The sequence below is a fragment of the Balaenoptera physalus genome (assembly GCF_965194825.1).
Source record: "Balaenoptera physalus genome assembly, chromosome: 4".
NCBI classification, from domain to species: Eukaryota; Metazoa; Chordata; class Mammalia; order Artiodactyla; family Balaenopteridae; genus Balaenoptera; species Balaenoptera physalus.
Genome location: NC_138891.1, coordinates 127392112 through 127413933, shown reverse-complemented (window position 1 = coordinate 127413933; position 21822 = coordinate 127392112). Strand labels below are relative to the sequence as shown.

The 21822-nt window shown below is 38.4% G+C and overlaps 1 protein-coding gene across 7 annotated transcripts in view; it reads left to right on the top strand.

Moving 5' to 3' along the window:
* APP (amyloid beta precursor protein) overlaps positions 1-21822 on the top strand; it is a 275886-nt gene that overhangs the window by 181110 nt on the left and 72954 nt on the right. For all 7 annotated transcript variants that reach the window (XM_082460407.1, XM_082460411.1, XM_082460410.1 and 4 more), the window contains 3 exons: positions 4194-4327; positions 9178-9252; positions 9960-10118. In XM_082460407.1, coding sequence (XP_082316533.1) covers positions 4194-4327; positions 9178-9252; positions 9960-10118 — 368 coding nt within the window. The remainder of the gene's footprint in view (positions 1-4193; positions 4328-9177; positions 9253-9959; positions 10119-21822) is intronic.

Sequence of the window (21822 nt, the reverse complement as noted above, 5' to 3'; positions counted from 1 at the left end):
AATAGACCCAGTGAGCCTGCTTGCAGGAGGTACAAAGGAGCATGTTTGAGCTGAGGCCAAAGGCCAAAAGATCATTCAGATTCAGGCTCAATGGGCTCTCTCTCCTGACCTGCTTCATAACCCCACTTCTGCTGCTGAAACGTTGGTTGGTGGTCATTTACCAGATAGCATTCAGGGCAGGAAACTGTCTGTTAGAAAATAGGCTGGCAGTTATCATAACAAAGCATATCTTTTGCCTATACAGGTTGGTCATCAACAAACCAAACCCGTTGCAGCACCCAGACATGTCGATGGATTAGCCCCTTTCTGCTCTAAGTATTAACTTTATAGCCTCTTCATGGTTTAGTAATCCTAAATTCAGACTTGCTTGTGTGTGTCTGGGGATGTGAGTACGTTAAGTGACAGTATTTCCTTACTACACAGTAAATGTATATAACAGGGTAATGTTTTCTCCTCCCCACCTGTTAAATGGGAACACATGTAAAGTGGCTAGCGCAGTAGACGCTAATGAATGGAGGGTATTATGATTTGGCCAACCTGGAAATCTGAGCCTGGATCACAGTTTCTAAGGGACCTCGAAGGTCTCTGAACAGGATAACTGCTTTGTGCTTTCTGTTTAAAAAACACAACAAAAATAAACCCTCCTAAAAGTCAATTTGTTTCTGCTTTCTAAGTGGTTTAAGTGACTCATGATACACAGCTTCCTGTTCCTTTGTGCCCTGGAACATTCCTGACATTCCTTGAGCTGCTCCTTTCCCAAAAGGATGCACCTTGAAAGAGTAAGGGCATTAGGGCACAGGTTTTCCTGCCCCTACCCACCATCCTTGTTACCATGTCTCTGGCCTACCGTGGTCATGATCACAAAATGGCAGCCAGTCCTGGTATGACCATGTCTTTAGGATGTAGGAAAATTAGGGAAAATAGAAGCTGAGCTCTATGTACAAACTTAAAACGTTTTCCCCTTTCTCCTCACCAGCTGCAAGGTAGTGATAATATACTACATTCATTTTAAAGTATTAAGAAATACCATCGTTCTTCTCTCCTTGACTGGTCAGTGATCTAATTTGCTGATTGGTATGAATATAGGAAATTTTCAATTACTTACACCAATTGAGATGGAGGGCTAGTATGAATGACTACAAAGTTTGAATTAAAAATTAAAAGAGAGGATAGCTTCTCTTAAAGTCCTCAACTAAAGAAAGTATCAGGGGCCACTAACAAGGATTTACTGAGAAATATTTCTCAATTAAATGGAATAAATCTGTAATACAAGATTTGTATTTATTTCCTTGTTCCTAAAATATAAGTTTTAATACTTAAAATATTCTTCATCCTGTTAAGTATACCTCGCTTGCTCAGTTCTTTCTTATTCTTTTATTCTTAATATTGCAAAGCTGCATTTCAACTTAGACTAACGAGATTACAGTGACTAAGATTTTAGTGTTTCTCTCCATTAAACAGTAGATTTGCAAATCATAAGAGTCGGAGAATACCATAAGAGTTGGAGAATCTTTCTACTTACAGAGTAACTTCTACAATTTCAGTTTTCCAAAGAGGGTGCCATGCTATGGTTACAGCAACTTACAGCAGGTAGTTATCTTGATCTGTAAATATGACCCCAAACATTTATACATTTTCATTTGTTCAAAATGTGAAATATAGTTTGCCTAATTATATCATTCTGCCAGATTGTACTATGCCAAAAGAACTTTAACTTGTTCTCATTTGCTACCAGAAAAGATGAGAAAATGTTTAAAATCATGGGGAAAAATGCTAAATACCACTTCCATTTCAAGTGGGGACATGGTTAGGCTAAAAATACATGCATATTGAGTTGCTTAAGCTGATGCAGAAAAACATTTACCTTTGTTTTTTTAACAGAAAAATTTAATTGAAAATTATTTTTCAGTCTTAAAAATTAGGATACATTTTCAATAATTTCAGCCTTTTATGCAGGTCATACCAAATTTTTTTAGAAAAGTACCTGTTACTTTTCCTATCCATGGTACTTCATGATCCTGTGTGTAATTCATTTTCAGTGGATGTGAGATGAAAGTAGCTGGGTTTTCCTATGGTTAGGATAAGTGCTAAGATTTGAATTAGGATGCAATAATGAGCAAAGGAGGAGGGAAGGGCGCTAACATGAATGAAGTGCCATGGGTGCCACCCTTTCTGCAGGGTGACTACCACATGGTATAGCATCTCATTTTCCCAGCACTCCTAGTATGTTGGCCTGTTGTCACCACTTGATAGATGAATAAACTGGAACATAGAGTGCTTAAGTTCCTTGCTCTGGGTCACAACTAACCTAAGATCAAGATGTTATTGAAATCAAGGTGTGCCTGATGACACAGTTCATGTTCATTGCCTCTTTCTTTCTTTGTGCTGCTGAAATACACCTCCCCCTTTTCTATTACACAGAAGACAGGGACAGATGTCTTTCAATAGGTATGCCCTGTGCCAATCCCAGACCAGTTGACTCAAAATCCCCTGGTATTTTGAAAACAATTCCAGGAATATGCCCTGAAGTGAAGTATCCTTCCACTTCAGAGCAACATCTGCATTGACAACTAAACTGCTTTTACTTTTTAAAGAAAGAATTATTAAACAGTGATTGAAGTAGAAGGGAAGAAATCCGAATGAATAGTTCTCTTTAAATTTATTATTTAATTATATAACAAGAAAGCTTTCTCGTTTTGGTTCAAATCTTGGAGCCTTCAGATTGGGAATTTTCAGATGTTTTCTTGAAACATGCTTAAAAGACACTTATCTTACAGTTTAGTTTCAAAATGACCTAGCAATTAATTCCTCTCATTTAAGTTCTTTTGGGGTTATTGTATCTCAGATATCTTAGATAAGATTAGGGAGGAAGAATACTTAGAACACTGGAGATAGTTGAGTAATCTTTTGAATAAAACACATAAATTGATTCGACCTGAGAACATAGTGAAAACACCTAATTTCATTTTTCTGGTTGAACATGCTTTTTTTTTTTTTTTTTCTGGCTGCGTTGGGTCTTCGTTGCTGCTGCGCACGGGCTTTCTCTAGTTGTGGTGAACGGGGGCTGCTCTTTGTTGCGATGTGCAGGCTTCTCATTGCGGTGGCTTCTCTTGTTGTGGAGCATGGGCTCTAGGGCGTGCAGGCTTCAGTAGTTGTGGCATGCAGGCTCAGTAGTTGTGGCGCACGGGCTTAGTTGCTCCGCAGCATGTGGGATCTTCCCAGACCAAGGATCAAACTCATGTCCCCTGCATTGGCAGGCAGATTCTTAACCACTGCGCCACCAGCAAAGTCCCCAGGCTTTCTTCTTTAAATCGAAATCTTGTTTTCTTTTCATGTTGGGTTTTTTTTTTTAATAAGCTCATAAATGCTCTGAATTCTCACTAGTCATTACTGATCTTTTGTAAAACTGCTGGTATAAGCATTATACATCACTTGGCTCATGAGTTTCAGACATTTTTGCTTTATAGTACACTCTTCAGTTTTATGGGTATTTATTTTTCTGCATAATATAGCAGTATTTGCTGCAATTCAGTAATATTGCTCAGCAGTATTAGTGGAATTCAAAATAGAAATCACTTTCCTTTTGACAACTAGTATAATGAATTGGTTGACTATTGCCAAATTTGTGAAGGCAGAAAGATCCTTTTGTAATTTCAAAAATGAATTTGACATTTATGAGTTTTTTGGTACTGTTTCAAATACTGCTCACCAGCTATCTAAAATATATAGTGTAGGATTTATCTTTTCTCTAAGGTGCAGTTATTCTGCATAGGCTAATTTCTAGATTTCTTTGGGTTTTTCAGGAATCTTAAGGTGTGATATTGATACCACCATTTACTTTCAAGGTTACAAACATTAATCTAGCAAGGCATAGGGATTTGGTGCAACATGCGTGTATTAAACACCAACTCTTTTTACTCTATGCATGCTTGTTTCGCAAAGAATTTTAAATATAATACTGTAATCGCGAAATGGACTGTTTTCAAGATTTTCCTTCACCCTATCCTTGAAAGGGGGGAAAGACATCCTTGCTGTGCTGCAAAATGTCTCGTGGTCTCTTAAACAGCATTAACATCTTGTATGTGCTTCTTTACTAAATTCTTTGTTCTGGAATAAACGGAAAATAGGGCTTTCTTTGAAATGACTGGATATTCTGTCACTCTCCTCAAGCCTTCTTTCCTTCTGCTTTATAGTTCCCACAACAGCAGCCAGCACCCCTGACGCCGTTGACAAGTATCTCGAGACACCTGGAGATGAGAATGAACACGCCCATTTCCAGAAAGCCAAAGAGAGGCTCGAGGCCAAGCACCGCGAGAGGATGTCCCAGGTACATGTGACTTTCCATCCTTCAGTCGTACAATACTGGGGAAATCTGGATTTGCTTCTGCCTCAGAGTCTCCCCAGGGGCCCTATGGTTGATGAATGCCTAGGGGTGGGTAAGGCTCTTTAATTTTATCCAGATCTTAAAGACATAACATTTTTAATTGTAAATGTGTGCTATAAGGGCACCGATTTGGGGCTTTTTGCATTCTCCTTGAACTTGCCACCTAGGAAAGACACAGGTATAGTAAGTATAGTAAGATTTTATAAGCACAAATTAAGTTGTGTGTACACCTTTCTCGATGGTTTTGTCACTCTGTGTTTAGCGTAGTCCTGTAATGGTGTTGTAAATTAAAATCACTTAAAATGTTCGTTAGCAAAGATGAATATTTTTGTATGGAATACCAAATTATGAAAACTTTGAACCTAACATTTCTTACCGAGTTAATTCATAGGACTGTAGGAGCTTAAAACCAAAGTGAACCATAATGATCATTTTATCTAGTCCCATAAATGACAGATAATGCAGTAAACTTTCAAGCGTTTAGCTTCCCACTCTAGAACAAAGCAGTATAAGTAACACAGAGAAGCATTTGGAACCCAAGCCTTTCTTGTTCCTAGTACAATGATCTTTTCACTACGTTGTGCTACAAACCCTGTTTTTTTTAATCATGTTCTTTATGAAACAAAAAATTGTTTCCAAAACAACTAATTTACATGTAATAATACCAACTACAATTTAAGTTATGCCTGCTACCAGGTGCTACATGTTGTATTAGAGGTAGATAATACTGAGGATTTTAGTCCTTTGTCAGATTCAGATTCTTTTTTTTTTTTTAATGTGGGCCATTTTTAAAATCTTTATTACAATATTGCTTCTGTTTTGGTTTTTTGGCCCTGAGGCATGTGGGATCTTAGCTCCCCAACCAGGGATCAAACCCGCACCCACGGCATTGGAAGGCGAAGTCTTAACCACTGGACCACCAGGGAAGTTCCCTTTCTCAGATTCTTTATTCATTCATTCAGTCATTCAACAAATACGTATCTATCACTTACTTGCCAATCACCGTTCCAACTCATAGTCTATACCCTGAAGAGTGAACATGAAGAAATAATAGGAAAAGTCAGATTTAAGGAAACATAAATGAGTGAATGAAGAAAGAAAAATAGGGTTTTTCTTTAGGAAAGATACACACAATATGTAATCACTGTTAAGTAGGAATAGGATGACTATCAGCTACCATACTTATTGCCACTGAAAAGACATCTTTTAAACTTAAATCCTGTCTCACTACTTGTTTCTGAAGCTCTCAGAACCTTGTTATTGCCCACAAAATCCATTTGTGGGGCAATGAAGGCCCCAAGAAGAAAAATAACAAAATAAACACTGAACGCTCAGCTTGGCATTTCCAGTGCCTGCCCCCTCACCCAACCTCCTGCACCCCAAATCCAGTCATCTTACTTCCTCTCCCACCTCAACTGCTACCATCGTCACATGGGCAACCTTAAACCACTCTGCTCAATGTATGCTAAACTCATCACGGACTCTCTTTGCTCTCAGCATTGATCTCTGGAAAGGTGTCCCACTCTTCTTCACGCTGGCACATCTCAGCCATTCCTTACACTCATGTAGTCCTCAGAGTGAGACAAGCAGTCATTGCTCTTTTGCATTTAACTAAATATTTGCTCACCAGTTTTGTTCCTCCAGCTGGATTGTAAACGTTTAGTCCCTATACATTTATATAAGTACCTTCCTAACCTTGCATTTCTATCTTGAACCCACTTAGTCATTATTTTTTAAAAAAATACAGATTCTGAATTTTTTCCAGTATTTATTGGTCATTTTGAGCCTGTTAATAGCACTGATTTCAAATACTCTTTCAGATATTATAGATCTCTCCTAGAATAGTAACTTTATTTTAGCACACCTATTTAAGCCATGACTTAGTTCATATATGTTTTGATGGACTTTCTTCATCTTTTAGATACTACCTATATCTGAGATAATTTAAAGAATGTTATCCTGGAGCAGAGAATGTTGTCTCTTAGATTCCAGTGATCATAGGAGTATGAGATGCTTGAGATCAACATTTATCATCATAATCTATGGTACTGAATTCTGGAGACTGTTTGACTTTGAACTTGCCTGCCTCTTAAATCTCTCTGTATTAGTTGTCATTTTCTCTGCATGAACAGCAGAGTCTTTGAAGATCCATTAATCCGGATGATACTGATACTTTCACGCATGCAGTGGAAAGTTGCTTTATAAGACTATATGGGGCCACTGTGAAGTCTAGATCCTGAGAATTTTTAATTTAAAAATTTCATCTTTTAAAATGATTTTTATTACAGTTTTTGTTATTATTTGTTTTCTTACAATGCAGAGAATTTGGGGGCTTTTGTTGTTGCTGGGGCTCATGATAACTCTGAACTTACAGATTTCTGTTGTTCTATGTTATGAATAGTATCTAGCAAATATAAGAAGGCGCACGATCATTTATTCCATATGATTTTAACAGTTTTACTGTATCCTTAAAGTAAGGTTCTTCAAAATGGAAGTTGACCTTTCTCTACATTTATTATTTTTATGATAGAAGCATCAACATCTTAGGAACGGCCTTTTCTCCTGTCACCAAATATAAACTTAGCTCACCTGTTGGATTTGCCATTTTATAATGGCTAATTGGACCACAGGGGACAAAAGCATGGTCTTTATAGAGCCACAAAGATCTCGGTTTATATCCTTCCTTCTCCATTTTTTTCCTGCATAACTTTGAGCAGGTAACTTAACCTGATCCATAAAAATGGGGATGGCCAAGGCTAATCTCATGTGAGAAATCAATTAAACGAGAGAGATTTTGGAAAGCTCTTAACACTGGATCTGGTATTTAGCAGGTCAGGAGTGATGCACTCTATTATCAGTGGACCTCATTGGAAGCCATTGTTCAAAGGGAGATGTTGATCCCACAGTGTGTGTTTATCTTTGAGTAACTAGGCCTAGTGTGATGGTGTAGGTGAATTGTTTTATTTGGAAGGATGGAGGATATTATTAAATTGCTCTGAAAATCAAAATTTTATTTCATTTCTACAGGAATGCTTATTTTCAATGCATTAGCTAAATAAATCTCCTTAATTATTCCATGGATTCCCCTGCTCAAAGCTGAAAGTTCTGAATATACAAAGGAAGATGGTAAAGATTTAAATGTAATGCAGGAAATCAGTTTTTCGCATTCCAATAAGACATCTGACTTCTCTCTCAAACTAATTTTGAGATTCCTTACCTGAAGAATTTGTGGTAGAATACCGCCACTATGAACATTTTCGAAGCAGGAAATTCAAATATTTTTATTTCAAGGCTTATCTCATCTGTAAAGCAAAAGTAGTCTTCAGTAGCCCCCATCTCACAGGTGGTCTTCATTAACTCTTGGACCCACCAAAGCATCTGGGGCAATATGTTTCTTTTCCTTCTATATTCTGTTCTTGTTCATAGCAGCTGCACATTTTCCCCAATTTTGCTGTGCATGTGTTAGGTTATTTCTTATATGCTCTTCACTTGTAACAGAGAATTCATTCCATTCTTTTTTCTCCATAATTTGATGTAAACAACATGGGGAAGCTTGTCTTGCACTTTATACAATGGATCGATGCTAACTGACAATGAAGTATCTCATTAAAAACTGACATGATGATGTGATGTGATATTCTCACAGAACTTCTCTATCAGTTGTTACTTATGCCAAGCTTCAAGGATGTCTGAAAAAAATCAATTCCTTAGGAATAAATACCTGTAAATAACAGGCCCTTATAATACAGAAATCAGGGTTTCTTGTGCTTTGTATGTCCACAAAGTATGCAAGTACACAGCTGTCAACAAACCATTATTTTGCTTACTGGATCTTTCTGTTCTTTATATTACCTTGCTCAGGTATGAGCTACACTTAAAAAAAAAAACTACTCGATCGTGAGTAGTACACTTGAAAAGGAAAAGGAAGCTGTAAGTGGTAAGAATCAAATATCGTTTCCTTTCAGCAGCATCCACAGCTGCAGACTTTTCCTCTTTGCATTCAGATCAGTGAGTGAACTTCTCTCAGAGAAATCCTGAGTGAACATCATGGATGAGAAGAGGAAGTCTTATTTTCCTACAAAACAGATTAACCTGGTTACCAAATTAGTGTTACTTACCAAGAATACTTTTTGCTACATTCAGAACATTATAACGTGTACTGTCTTGGAATTTCTGGAGGAATTTAGAGTATTCTTTGCTGTTCGTGAGGCAAGTTGGCAAGCAAAATGTTCTAATTGCCCATCAGTTCTTCAGTGGGGTGGATCTTAGGATTTCTGACAACTGAAATCTTCTTTTAGTTCCTCTATTATATACTTCTTGGTACTGTGCTCATGGCATGTGTACACATGCATAAAGTTTTATATATGCTTTTTCCCCCTTCGTACTGTTTGAATTTTTATAACTTGCTTTCACAAAAGACTAAAACCAACGTGTTCAATTTAATGTTGGAAGACCTTGTATAGGTAATATATGCCTTTTATGAATCGTTGACATTTGTGCACATCAAATGAAATGACTTTCAGCGATTTCTGAAAGTAATAGAAAAGAAAAAAGACCGACTTTGTTTCAAAGGGCCATATAAAGGTGAACGTTTATGTTTACTGTACTGCTGTGATAGATTATATACATCTTAGTGGGAGGTCAAATATTATTGAGCTAGGGATGGAACGTGATCATTTTTTTCATGTTTAAAGTGTCAAATGTAGAAGAAAAAAAAAAAACAGTGATCTAGCTCATTAAATCTATATTTGAAAAAAGCACTGATGGTTTTAAATGATTGCCTCCTTTTGTAGGTCATGAGGGAGTGGGAAGAGGCAGAACGTCAAGCAAAGAACTTGCCTAAAGCTGATAAGAAAGCAGTGATCCAGGTAAACCCTGAGTCCGTCCTCCACTAGGCATCGTACCCTTGTTGATGTAGCGCCTGCACGTTTTCAAGCATCTGCTGGAACCGCATACATGATTGTTCATATTTCCCTCAACTTGGACTACTGCTAATCATTGTCTAATAATTCAGTTGCTTAAACCCTGCCTTACTTTTGCTCCCAATTAGCTCATTATAATTCATTTCTTTAAAACTCAGATTGTTACTTTAAAGTCTAACTTTTATCAATAATATACCTTTCTGGTTGCCATAATCTTCTGCTACTTCTTCCCCGTGGCAAATTTACACGATAATTTGAACTTTTGACTGGAACCCCTCTCAGAATTGCCTTCAGTAAACCATGAGGTTATCATGATCATTTTCTTAAAGTTCTTTGAGTAAGAGAGGACTTTCATAAATATGCATGTAATTTAGAGTTTCAAGAACATATACATTTATTCTACCTTATGGTTAGTCAAATCAGTTTTCAGTGACCATATGGAATAATGATTTACATTGAGAAATTAGGTCTGGGGATGAAAAGCAGGGAAATGGAGGGGAACCCATAAGATATGCTGAATTAGTCAAAATGTTGGAATGACTGAAGTCTTTGAATAAAACAAAGTATGATATGCCTTTTAAAAGACTTGAATTTGCTGCTCCATCCTGTTTGTCCGGTTCCCGATTGTCACGTGCCTGTGTTTGTGACGGCAGCATTTCCAGGAAAAGGTGGAATCTTTGGAGCAGGAAGCAGCCAACGAGAGGCAGCAGTTGGTGGAGACGCACATGGCCAGAGTGGAAGCCATGCTCAATGACCGCCGCCGCCTGGCCCTGGAGAATTACATCACCGCTCTGCAGGCTGTGCCCCCTCGGGTAGGCTTCCCTTCACAGCTCAGGGCACAGCAGCCAGTAGGCATGGGGACACTGGGGACTGAAGGCCCTAAGAAAGAAATTGGGAGAAGTTTCTAAGAGCACCGTTATTCACAGGTTCAACCTCAGTCTGTTTTATCTTGAAGGTTAAAGGGTCACAGGGCAGCTGCCTCCATAGGACCATCTCTGTACAGTAGACACACCTTTCCACCGAGGAGTCAGACAGGCTTCCCGGGCGCTCACAGTGCAAGACCTGATTTGAGTTGATATCCCTGGCTGGTGACAGTTCATGGTATAGTTGAAGTCAGGGAACCACAAGAGCTGGAAGGAATTTAGATGTAACCTAGCCCAGCCCCCTTATGATGTAAATGAGATCTTTAAAAGCTGAGATTTGGCTGGGTTATAAGGATTTTTAGTGGAATAATAGGAACTAGAACTGAAATTTCCTGCTGAGAGCAGCAGCCATATTCTCTGGGGATAGGAGCCCTATTTGGTCATGACGTCCACTGCAAAGGGGTTTATTTGTGGTATTCAGGGATAAATGCCCAGAAAGGCTTACCAAGCACTGCAAGCAAAGGCTTCATGGGAGAGCTTACTTTGGATGTAAGGAACATTCTGAGCATGAGTGTGTGTACATCACATCAGCTTGTTCTATCCATTACTGAGTGAGGAATATTGAAATCTCCAACTATAATTGTGGATTGGACTCTTTCTCATGTGATACCCTCAGGTTTTGCTTTGTGTATTTTGAGGCTCTGTTCTTAGGTGCATAAACATTCAGTGTTGTTATGTCCTCTCTACCCCCCTTATCATTATCAAATGTCCTTCTTTATCCCTAGTAATATGTTTTGCTCTAAAATTACTGTGTCTGATATTAATTAAGCTACTCTAGCTTTCTTTTAATGTATCATAGTGTATCATTTTTCCATCCTTGTGTTTTTGTTTAACCTATTCGTTTATATTTGAAGTACATTTCTTGTAGGCAGCATATACTTGGGTCTTGCCCTTTAATTAAGAAGACCATTTAATGAAGTTATTGATATGATTATGCCTAAATCCATCATCATGCTATTTGTTTTCTAGTTGTCCCATCTGTTCCTTGTTCCCCCTTTTTTTTTTGCTACCTTTTGGATTAATTGAATATATTTTATGATTCTATTTTGTGTCCTTTCTTGCCTTTTACCTTTAACTCTTTATTAATTATTTTAGTGTTTGCTTTAGTGTTTGTAGAAAACATCTTTAACTTTTCACAATGGTATTATACCAGTACAAATGATGTTATACCACTTCCCTTATATTACAAGAACCTTACAATAAGGTACTCCCATTTCCCGTTTCCTACTCTTTGGGCTGTTGTTGTCATACTTTTTCCATACTACATTATTGTTATTTTTTAAACAGTCAATTATCTTTTAAAGAGTTAAATAATAAGAAAAATATTTCTTTACCTATATAGTTACCATTTCTGGTGTTCTTTGTTCCTTGTGTAGGTCCATCTGGAATCATTTTTCTTCTACCCAGAGGACTTCCTTTAAAATTTATTTTAATGCATTTAGATTCGTAAAGAATTCTTTTTGCTTGGGTATGCCTGACAATATCCTTATTTCACCTTTCCTTTAAAAGACATTTTTACTGGGATAGAATTCTGGGTTGAAGTTTTTCTTCAATTGCCTTTATGTTGATGCTCCATTGTCTTCTTATTTGCATTGTTTGCAACAAGAATACTTATATCATCCTTTTCTTTATGTCTCTGTAAGTAAAATATCTTTTTTTATCTGGTTGCTTTTAGGGATTTTTCCTTTATCACTAGTTTTGAGCAATTTGATTATGATGTGTCCTGGTATATTTCAACCTGCCATTAACCCCCTCTGGCTATTTTTCATATCATACATTATAGTTTTCATGTCTAGAATTTTAATGTGGATTTTTGTATGTTTGTTTCATATTTTCCATATCTTTACTTAATTTTTGAACCTTTGGAATTTTTTTATTGGCTTTCCGGCATTGTGAAGTTCACCTTGTTGAGTGCTGGGTATTTTTGGATACCTATTACTATTCCTGAGCTTTGTTCTGTAATGCAGTAAATTACTTGGAAACAGATTAGTTATCAACCTGTGGCGAGTGATTCCTCAATCCTGAAGCGAGACCCTTCTGAGTAATCTACCATGAATGTTGAGTTTTTCCATCTGGATGATGGAAACAAGTACTATTTCTGACCCTGTGTGAACACCAGACACTGTTACCTCTAATCCTTTTGGGAGATATTTTTGCCATGGCCTCATGTTTCTTTCATGTGCGTGCACTGATCATTAGTTAGCTGCATTCTCATAGGGCATCATCTCCAGGTTCTCTCTCTGAGCAACTCCTTCCTCTCCAGTATTTTTTCCTGTGACTGCCAGCCACCTCCTTCTCTTTAGACTCTCACCCCATATCTTCAGCTCTCTGGAATCTCCCAGGCTCTGCCTGGGTTCCCACGCCTGGAGCCACAGCCTGGAAACTCAAGGCAGTAAGCTTGGGCAATTGTAGAGCTCACAATATTTGTTTCTTATTTCTCAGTGGTCTCTGTCCTTCACCTGGTGTCTAATATCTTACAGAAATATAGTCCTATATAGTTTGTCCATTTTTTGGTTGTTACTGGCAGCAGGGTAAATCTAGTTTCCACTACTTATCTTGGCTGGAAGTGGCAGTCTGTGTGTACACTATGTAACTAAACCAAAAAACTACCCACTTGCACTGATTGGCCTCATCATTTTGATTTTTCTTTCTATACTAAGGTTCAGTGCAGAAAGCTCTGAGGAACCATAAGAGAGCTCTGGTACTCTTCCAGATAACAAAATAGTATTGACCCTGTTTTACCAATGACGTCACTGAGACTGAGTGGCTAGTTCAGGGTGACACCACTAGTAATGGACAGGGTAGAGCTGTGAGTCACAGGTGACCACTGCAGGGCCTCCTACCAGACCAGGCTTCCTCTCGGAACAGAAAGCTTTTGAAAAAGAATATTCACATTAGCATTTTCATTTTCTCTTCAGAAAAAAATCTGTCCTGGCACTGTTCAGTAAAATTATGTTTATGTATCTGGAGAATGAGTTCCTTGGTTACTCTCTTTTTTTTAACAGGACTTTATTTTGGGGTGCGGGGCCATCAGCATCATTTGCCAGAGCAATGCAGGGTGGTGGGTGTTGAGACCAGAATCTTAATAGCTGACATTTAGCGAAGCGTTCCAGCTAAAGGTCCGATTTCTGAAGTAAGATCTTTGCTAAATGGTCATTGATAGAGCTGAAAGTAAGATGAGGACTGAATGGAGTCTTCAACAAATGCACATTTCAGATCTTTCAGTTCAGTCCCATCAGCCATCACAGGAAAGACAGTGACAAGAATAATGATTGCCAAAGCTTCTTGTGTTATCAAAGGGGATAATTTCAGATTTGGTCATAATCATGCTTGCCCTGAGTCAGTTGATCACTCCGTGTAGAATTAGACAACCTGTTTATTTGAAATAAAAATTAATAATTGGATTAAGAAGAACTATTTTACTGTCAAAAAATCAGATTGTTGTTGATTGATCCAAGGATTCATGTTGAATTCTTACCTAGAAATGCATAAAACTCTCCCATCTAATAAAAACTGGGACTGGGTAGTTACAGGCATTCAACCTTGGCATTACCTGCCATTTTTGTTAAGTTATTGTCTTTGTCTGTGGGTTTCATTTGAATTTTAATGTATAGCTTGACATGGCACTTAGCTCCACACTTCGGAAAATGCGAGAAAATTCTAAATCCCTTCTTGAGGGCTTTTATATATTGCTGTTGAAAGACATAAATCAGAAGCTTGCCAGTAACTCTCTGAGAAAGGTCATGTCTTGTATTGGAGCCATAAATAAGTATTTCTGAAATCTCCCTCATACTTACACAGTGCCTGGAAAATACAAAATATTTACTCAATGTGAGCTGAATATAAGAAAATGAATTAGTCAAGTGTTTTTTCTGTAGATTCTGTAGCTGATAATCACATCAGAATAACTATCCCCTTAACCCTGACCACTTTTGCCAAATAGTCCCCAACTTCACAAACAGGAATCTGGAGCAACATGGATTGTTTATACAGTCTCTTTGAAGCTTAGGTTTAATCCATGCTTTCATTTTTTTTTTAAACCCAAGCTTGGAAGTATGACGTAATGATGTTTTTGTGCAGCTGGAATTCCTTGCTCTACCACGAATTTCATTTGTGAGTCCCTGTGTCTGTGTGTGCTTTATGTTCCAAATTTCCTTTTTGATTAATTACATTCCTACTGGCTGATACACTGAATGGCCAACCGAGAAGTGCATTGTTTGAATCATATTTAGAATTTTTATATACATATATACTTTACATATTACAGTTGTTAAAACAGTCTCTCCATGTCCGTCCATCCTCTTCCGCCCTCTCCCAACCCCCAGGAATAAAAAAATTAGAATGCAGTTGTGTCTTTGCACTAGGATAAACTCTTAATCTGTAGAGGGCTAGTAACTCTTCTAAGGACCAGCTCTTCAAAATTTTCACTTCTCTAGAAGATTCCTTGGAAAAATAAAGGAGTTACGCTTTTTTCTCCAGAAAAGTTAAAGTCTTCTCCAAAGTGGCATCACACATGGTTAAACTTCTATCACCCTTGGAGGCCTTTAAACTACTAAACATAAGTACTGCTTTAAACTAAATTATCATCACAAAACACAGGACTTTGGCTTCTTACTTTCACAGAGCTCAAATTGATGCAACTCATGAAATAATGAGTTCAATACTATCTGAGCCTTCCCTCCTGTAACTGGCAGGGTCTACTTCATAGATGGAGAAAAGATTATGATATTGCCTGACTGTTCAACATTCTGTGTAATCTGAAGAGAAACTAGACTTAAGTGGGATCCCATATAGATAAACCAAAGGCTGCATAGGAATTTCTGTTTAAAATAAACTTTCCATTGTAGGCTTAGGTCTTGAAAAACTTAGGAGCTGGAGTAAGAACTGAAGTGTTTTAAAGATAAGAGACAAAAAGCCAAAGCTTTCTACGTAATTCTTGGATTTTTGGTGTCTTTACAGATACTCAGTCTAAATCTCCATTAGACAACATCCTAATTATTATCCTGACTTCAACAACTTTTAAGAATTTTCTATGTGAAAGAAAGAATTAAGAAACATTTTCATGTATGTCTGTGTGTCTGTGTGCCAGTAGTGTTGTTTTGGTTTTTTTCCAGTGTCTCATGAGATATCCTATCCATACTAAATTTGGATACTAAATACTGCATTGCAGCCATCTTATCCATACTAAAATTAATTTCGTGCTTGTATCTGATGCTTCACACTCAGATTCTCAGCATTTAATTGAGCAAAAAAATTGGGGAGCAGTTTCTTTAGCACCTGCACTCTTTCCTTTCTCATTTCTTTTCTTTTTTTTTTCTAATTGAAGTATAGTTGACTTACAATATTATATTAGGTTAAGGTGTAAAACATAGTGATTCTGTATTTTTATAGATTGCATACCATACAAAATTATTATATAATATTATTGACTATATTCCCCATGCTGTACATTACATCCCTGTGACATGTTTGTTTTACAACTAGAGGTTTCTACCTCTTAATCCCCTTCACCAATTTCACCCATTATTCCACTCTTCCCCTGCTGGTGACCATCAGTTTGTTCTCTGTATCTGTGAGTCTGTTTCTGTTTTTTTATATTTGTTTATTTGTTTTATTTTTTGGATTCCCCATATAAGTGAAAACATAGAGTATTTGTCTTTGTCTGATTTATTTCACTAATTATAATACTCTCCAGATTCATCCATGCTATTGCAAGTGTATACCACATCTTCTTTACACATTCATCTGGCAGTTGGCACTTAGGTTGCTTCTGTATCTTGGCTATTGTAAATAAACCTGCTGTGAACATTGGGGTGCATACATCTTTCCGAATTAGTGTCTTCATTCTCTTTGGGTAAATACCAGGAATGGAATTGCTAGATTGTATCGTAGTTCTATTTTTAATTTTTTGAGGAATCTCCATGCTGCTTTCCATAGTAGCTCTACCAATTTACACTCCCACCAACAGTATACTAGATTAGCTCAGCCAAATGTTAAATTTTCTTGAGATTCCTGAAAATGTCTTCATACAATTCTTTAGTAGAATGATTTGTGAGATTTACCATTAAGGAGCACGGTTTTTTCCCTAAATTGAGATTTTGCTCACTGCTGTTAGGTGTATTTTAACAGCAGGGCAATACGTGTTCAATAAAAAGTAGCAATCATTGGAGAAAATAAAGGACAGCAATTAGTTGGTATGCCGTGGCAGGCAAACTAGTGACAGCATGAGGAGGTACCAACTAAATCAGTCTTTAGCCAACATGAATGTTGGTGTAACTATATGTTTTATAACGTAAACAGAAACTGAGGTGCTAAACTTGACTGTTTTCATTTTTATATAATTGCTAACTGCCCTTCTCCCCACAGTTCTTCATTTTCTGCTCATCACTTTTGGTTGCAAAAGAAATAGGAAGCATTGATAGAATATATGTAGATAATATATATCTCCAAGGTAAATATACTGCATAGACACCTCAATATAATGGATGGTAAATAAATTAAAAATTATTTGCTGACATCTTAACATGTGAAGGCGCTGAGGGAGATGAGTACTAAGAAATTTCAAACATCCTACCCTCAAGTTTTTTGGGTTTTTTAAATTTATTTATTTTATTTATTTTTGGCTGCCTTGGGTCTTCGTTGCTGCGCGTGGACTTTCTCTAGTTGTGGTGAGCGGGGGCTACTCTTCATTGCGGTGCGCGGGCTTCTCATTGAGGTGGCTTCTCTTGTTGCAGAGCACGGGCTCTAGGCACACAGGCTTCAGTAGTTGTGGCACACCCGCTCAGTAGTTGTGGCTCGCAGGCTCTAGAGCGCAGGCTCAGTAGTTGTGGTGCACGGGCTTAGTTGCTCCGCGGCATGTGGGATCTTCCCGGACCAGGGCTTGAAGCTGTGTCCCCTGCATTGGCAGGCGGATTCTTAACCACTGCGCCACCAGGGAAGCCCCCAAGTTTTGAATATAATCAAAATTTCGTAAAGCTGATCAGAATGTACTTAAAAGACTACTGGCTTGAAAATCATCTTTGAGAAATATAATTATCCTGTACCTTATATATTTATTATTCATTCATTCATCATTCATTTATTTTTAGTTGAGGTTTGTAAAAATTGGTGAGCACAAGGGGACCTGTTAACTTGAGAGCTTTTAAGGACAGACCCCGTATCAAATGGTGGGTGGAAAGACAAATGGGAGAATTCGCATTTATTAAACAAAGTCCTATAAACCATGCTGTGTGGTTTGCATGCTATGCCAGAAAAGCCTCTCAGTATTACCTCTTACCTTGCTTTGAATCTTTACCAAGCTGAATAGACAGATCTGACTAAAGACCAGCAGGAAGTGTGTAACGAGAGACACTAGTGTTTTCTGTTTTTAATTGAATTAAGTTAAATATAAAATGAAGACGTATGTAGGCAAGGCATCCGCTTGAAAGCTGTCCTGTGCCTCTGAGACCCTATTCCTCACCCAGATTCCCTCCACAGCAGAGCCCCGCTTAGTCACTGTCTTCAGAGTCGAAATAGCTCTTCATCTGATGCTGTCAAACATACAGCACTGGGATGTCATATTTCGTTCTAGCAAAGGTTGCACATACATATTTATATGTCAATATCTATTTTCATTCATTCTTGAAAATGAAAACCCATTATGAAAACATAAATTTTTATTTTTTTTAGACAAATGCATAACACATTATTTAATAATCCAGGGGTTACTTAACTGTCTGGCGTTACAGATATCTGCCCTACAGAACAGATAGCAACAAGGGATCTTCCCCCTAGAAACGTGTGTGTGTGCACACAAAATTACACATAGGTTTCAAGGAGTTCACTCATTTTGTGCAGCCCGTCCACGGATCAGTTGAAAGATCCTAGGTTATATTTGGATTTTTGTAAGTGTAGGGCAAAATTTGCCACCCCAAAAATGTGTCTCTTTGGCATGAGGATTAATTTAGGCTGATTATTTTTGAGGCCCAAAAGACTCAGGAAGAACCTTTGACCTTCCTTCCCCCTAACTGCCTAAAAGAATGTAGACAGAGGACCTGTTCCAGGGAAGGAGCTGTCACCATAGATCACTATAGTATGAGCTAGGTGTGTAGACAGGGAGGAAAATCTGTTAAAGTTCTCCTCTATGTCCCATTGTCTCTGCAAGGCCCAGCAGACGTTTGTTTACCAAACATTTGATTTTTTTCCCTTTCCATGTCAATTGCCTTCCTCCCCTTTGAAGTCCCAACCCACTACCCCCAACATCCTCTTTTGTCTTTAGCTGGAGATGGTATTTAAGGTGAGGGTTTCAGCCGTTTTGGTGAGTTACTCAATTTTCCTGGGTCTCTCCCATGTTATTCAACTTTCGTTTGATTTTTCTCCTCTTAATCTGTATCATCTCAATTTAATTCTTAGACCAGTCAGAAGGCTAGAGGAAAATTTCTTCTTTCCCGACATAAGCTTTATCTTGAATTTCCTTATATTGTTTCTAGTAGGTCAAGGCACTGTGGTTAGGTAGAGTATGAGAAGGGAGTGAAATTGAAAGAAATATAGATGTGCATATCTTTGAACATGGTGTAGCCACTTAGGGGATTTGTGAAGCAAAAATGCCAAACTCTAAGTATGAATATACAAAATTGAAGCATATTGTAATTCTCTCTTAAGAAGTCAAGAGTATGGCATGGTTGGCATTTGTCAGATGATCAGACCATTTGACAAATCTTTCTGAAGGTCTGTGGTATCTTAAAACATCTTTTGTTTACGATTTCTTCCTCAACTCTGTGGGCTTTGCCGTCTGGGTTGCGTTAATAATCCTGTTCATCATTGAGGGGTTCCGCATGTTTCACTGCGTGACTAAACGAGAGTTGAAGACATACAAGTCCAAACACTTTCTGGCGCTTCTTTGCTCGCAGGTCAGCAGATCCAAGCTCTGTATCCGATGGATGCTAAGCTGGTCCAAAAGCATAAATCATGGGGTTTGGGCCAGATCCTAAATTTCAGTTGTGTATGCTGTCTTCACTAATGTATAGCTGGGGTCTGTGTAACTGAAGGAAGAAACGTTTCCTCTGCACTTAGTACTCTGACACCAAATATGTGTGGGGTTTTCCCTCACATAAAATAATTCTGACACTAACTACCTGTAGTTAGCATAGATCGCCACGGGTTAAGGTTTCAGTCCCACAAGGCTGCCTCACTTCAGAAGCCAGTCGCAAAATCCTAGATTTTCACCTTGTATTTCTGATGGGCCAGCTATAAATCGGGGGTCCCCATGACCTGCTCCTCAGGTTTGATAATTCACTAGAACAGCTCACAGAATAAGTGCTTTATTTACTGTTAACAATGTATTATAAAGGATAGAACTCAGTAAGAGCCAGATGGAAAAGACTGTAGGGCACGGTATGGGGGAAGGGGTGTGCAGCTTACATGCCCTCTCCAGCCATGGTACCCTTCTGGCATCCCAATGTGTTCTCCAGCTGGAAAGCTCTCTGAATTCCATTGCTTAGGGGTTTTCTTGGGAAAGTTCCATTAAGTAGCCATGAAGGATTAAATCATTGGCTATTGGTGATTCAACTCAGTCTCCAGCCCCTCTCCCTTCCCTGGAGATCAGAAAACGGGGCTGAAAGCTCCAACCCTCTAATCATTCGGTTGGTTCTCTTGTGTCTGGAACCAAGGACTAAGACCAAATATTGGTTCCTCTAGCAACCAGTTCCCATCCTCCAAGAGTCACCTCGTTAGCATACAAAAAGATACTCTTATCTCTCCAAGGGTCTAATAAGCTCTTGTGTCTGGAACCAAGGACCTAAGACCAAATATCATGACAAAAGATGCTCCTGCCACCAAATTTTATAAGAGTTTTAGGAGCTCTGTGTCAGGAACTGGGGGCAGAGACCAAACATGTATTTCTTATGTCACGGTAACCAAAATAAATTATTGCTGAGAACTAGCAAAATATCCCAGAAACAAACTAAAACCTACCAGATTTGACAAACTGTCCAAAGGTCCCTAATTTGTGAGCGACAGGATTAAAAACACCCTTATTTTCCATATTTTATTGTACAGTATAAACACCTTTTTTTTTTTTTTAAAGTGGGAATTATTTATTAATTTATTTTTGGCTGTGTTGGGTCTTCGTTTCTGTGCGAGGGCTTTCTCTAGTTGTGGCAAGCGGGGGCCACTCTTCATCGCGGTGCGCGGGCCTCTCACTATTGCGGCCTCTCTTGTTGCGGAGCACAGGCCCCAGACGCGCAGGCTCAGTAGTTGTGGCTCACGGGCCTAGCTGCTCCGCGGCATGTGGGATCTTCCCAGACCAGGGCTCGAACCCACATCCCCTGCATTGGCAGGCAGATTCTCAACCACTGCGCCACCAGGGAAGCCCTAAACACCTATTTTTAATTCCCAAGTTTGCCATCTTATAACTTGGAACAAGTGACTTAATGAGAAGGATTCTTCCTCCTCTATTTGCAAATTGGGGTTAATCATTCTACTTTTTTTTTTTTTTTTTTTGTAATTAATATTGTCTAGCTTTTTGTTAGCCATGATTAGAAAAACAAAAGGATTAATCGAAGGTTGAGATGAGACTGTGAAGTAGAAAGATATCTTCCTCCCTGAGAAGAGAACAATTGTTAGGACAGTCTATGTGGAGGCTTTGGTGCCTTGTCCCTGTTAGGAAGTCGTCTGCCTTCTTGTGGAGGAAGGATGGGATGGGAGATGGCTTTGCCTGTGTACTGCTGTGCTGTGTTACAGCACAAGCCAGAGCCAAATAGTAATCTGGATATGCTGGGAAGGGATGTGTCTAATGCCTCCATATTATCAAAACTGAGGAACACTGAATGGAGCCGGGCATGAGAATCTACTCCCACGTCCTCTGTGGCTTCTTCAAGACTTCTGTGTTCAACCTGACATAGAATTGTCATTTGCCTTCTTACACTCATGTCAAACTATTACAAAAATCATTTATGTGCTCTTCTGAAGAAAGGAATATGCATGAATTTTGCAGTGGACTTTAAAAATTTAGCTCAACTCCTAGCTTTAAACCTTTGTGATCAAAGGTTCCCATGGAAGCTTCCCCAAATGGTTTTTTTTTTTGAGATTTTTCTTGCCACAGTGAGAATGCATGTGAAATGCTGAGGAAGGTCTACCGTGGCAAAATAAACTCATCCAAGAGACCATCTCAAGCCGAAAGAGGTTTAACTCTCTTAAGGGAGTTTTTTAAACCTGCACACAGAGATTTTGTACATTGTACATTTATATGCTCAAGATATCTCAGAATCCAAGATGTAGAACTGTGAAAATAATGGCCCTGAACCTACTTATGAAAACAGGAGAGAATTGCATTTTCTTGGTAGGTGATTAACTTCCCAAGTCACAGGGTTGGAAACCACTAGGGTGCAATTTAATGCTTCAGGAAAGGGTTTTCTGAATACGTCCCTTGTGAACTAGAAAGGTTAGGGTGCTTCCCCATAAAGTGACTCATTTACTTCCTTCTTCTTGACAAGATTATGCTTAGGGCTTTTAAAGGCTCTTGACAGATCATTCCCTCCCATCAGGAGATGGTTTCAGGCACAAGTGTCTGTTATGATAAGATGCCAGATTTCTACATCAAGCATAACGCTGCAAA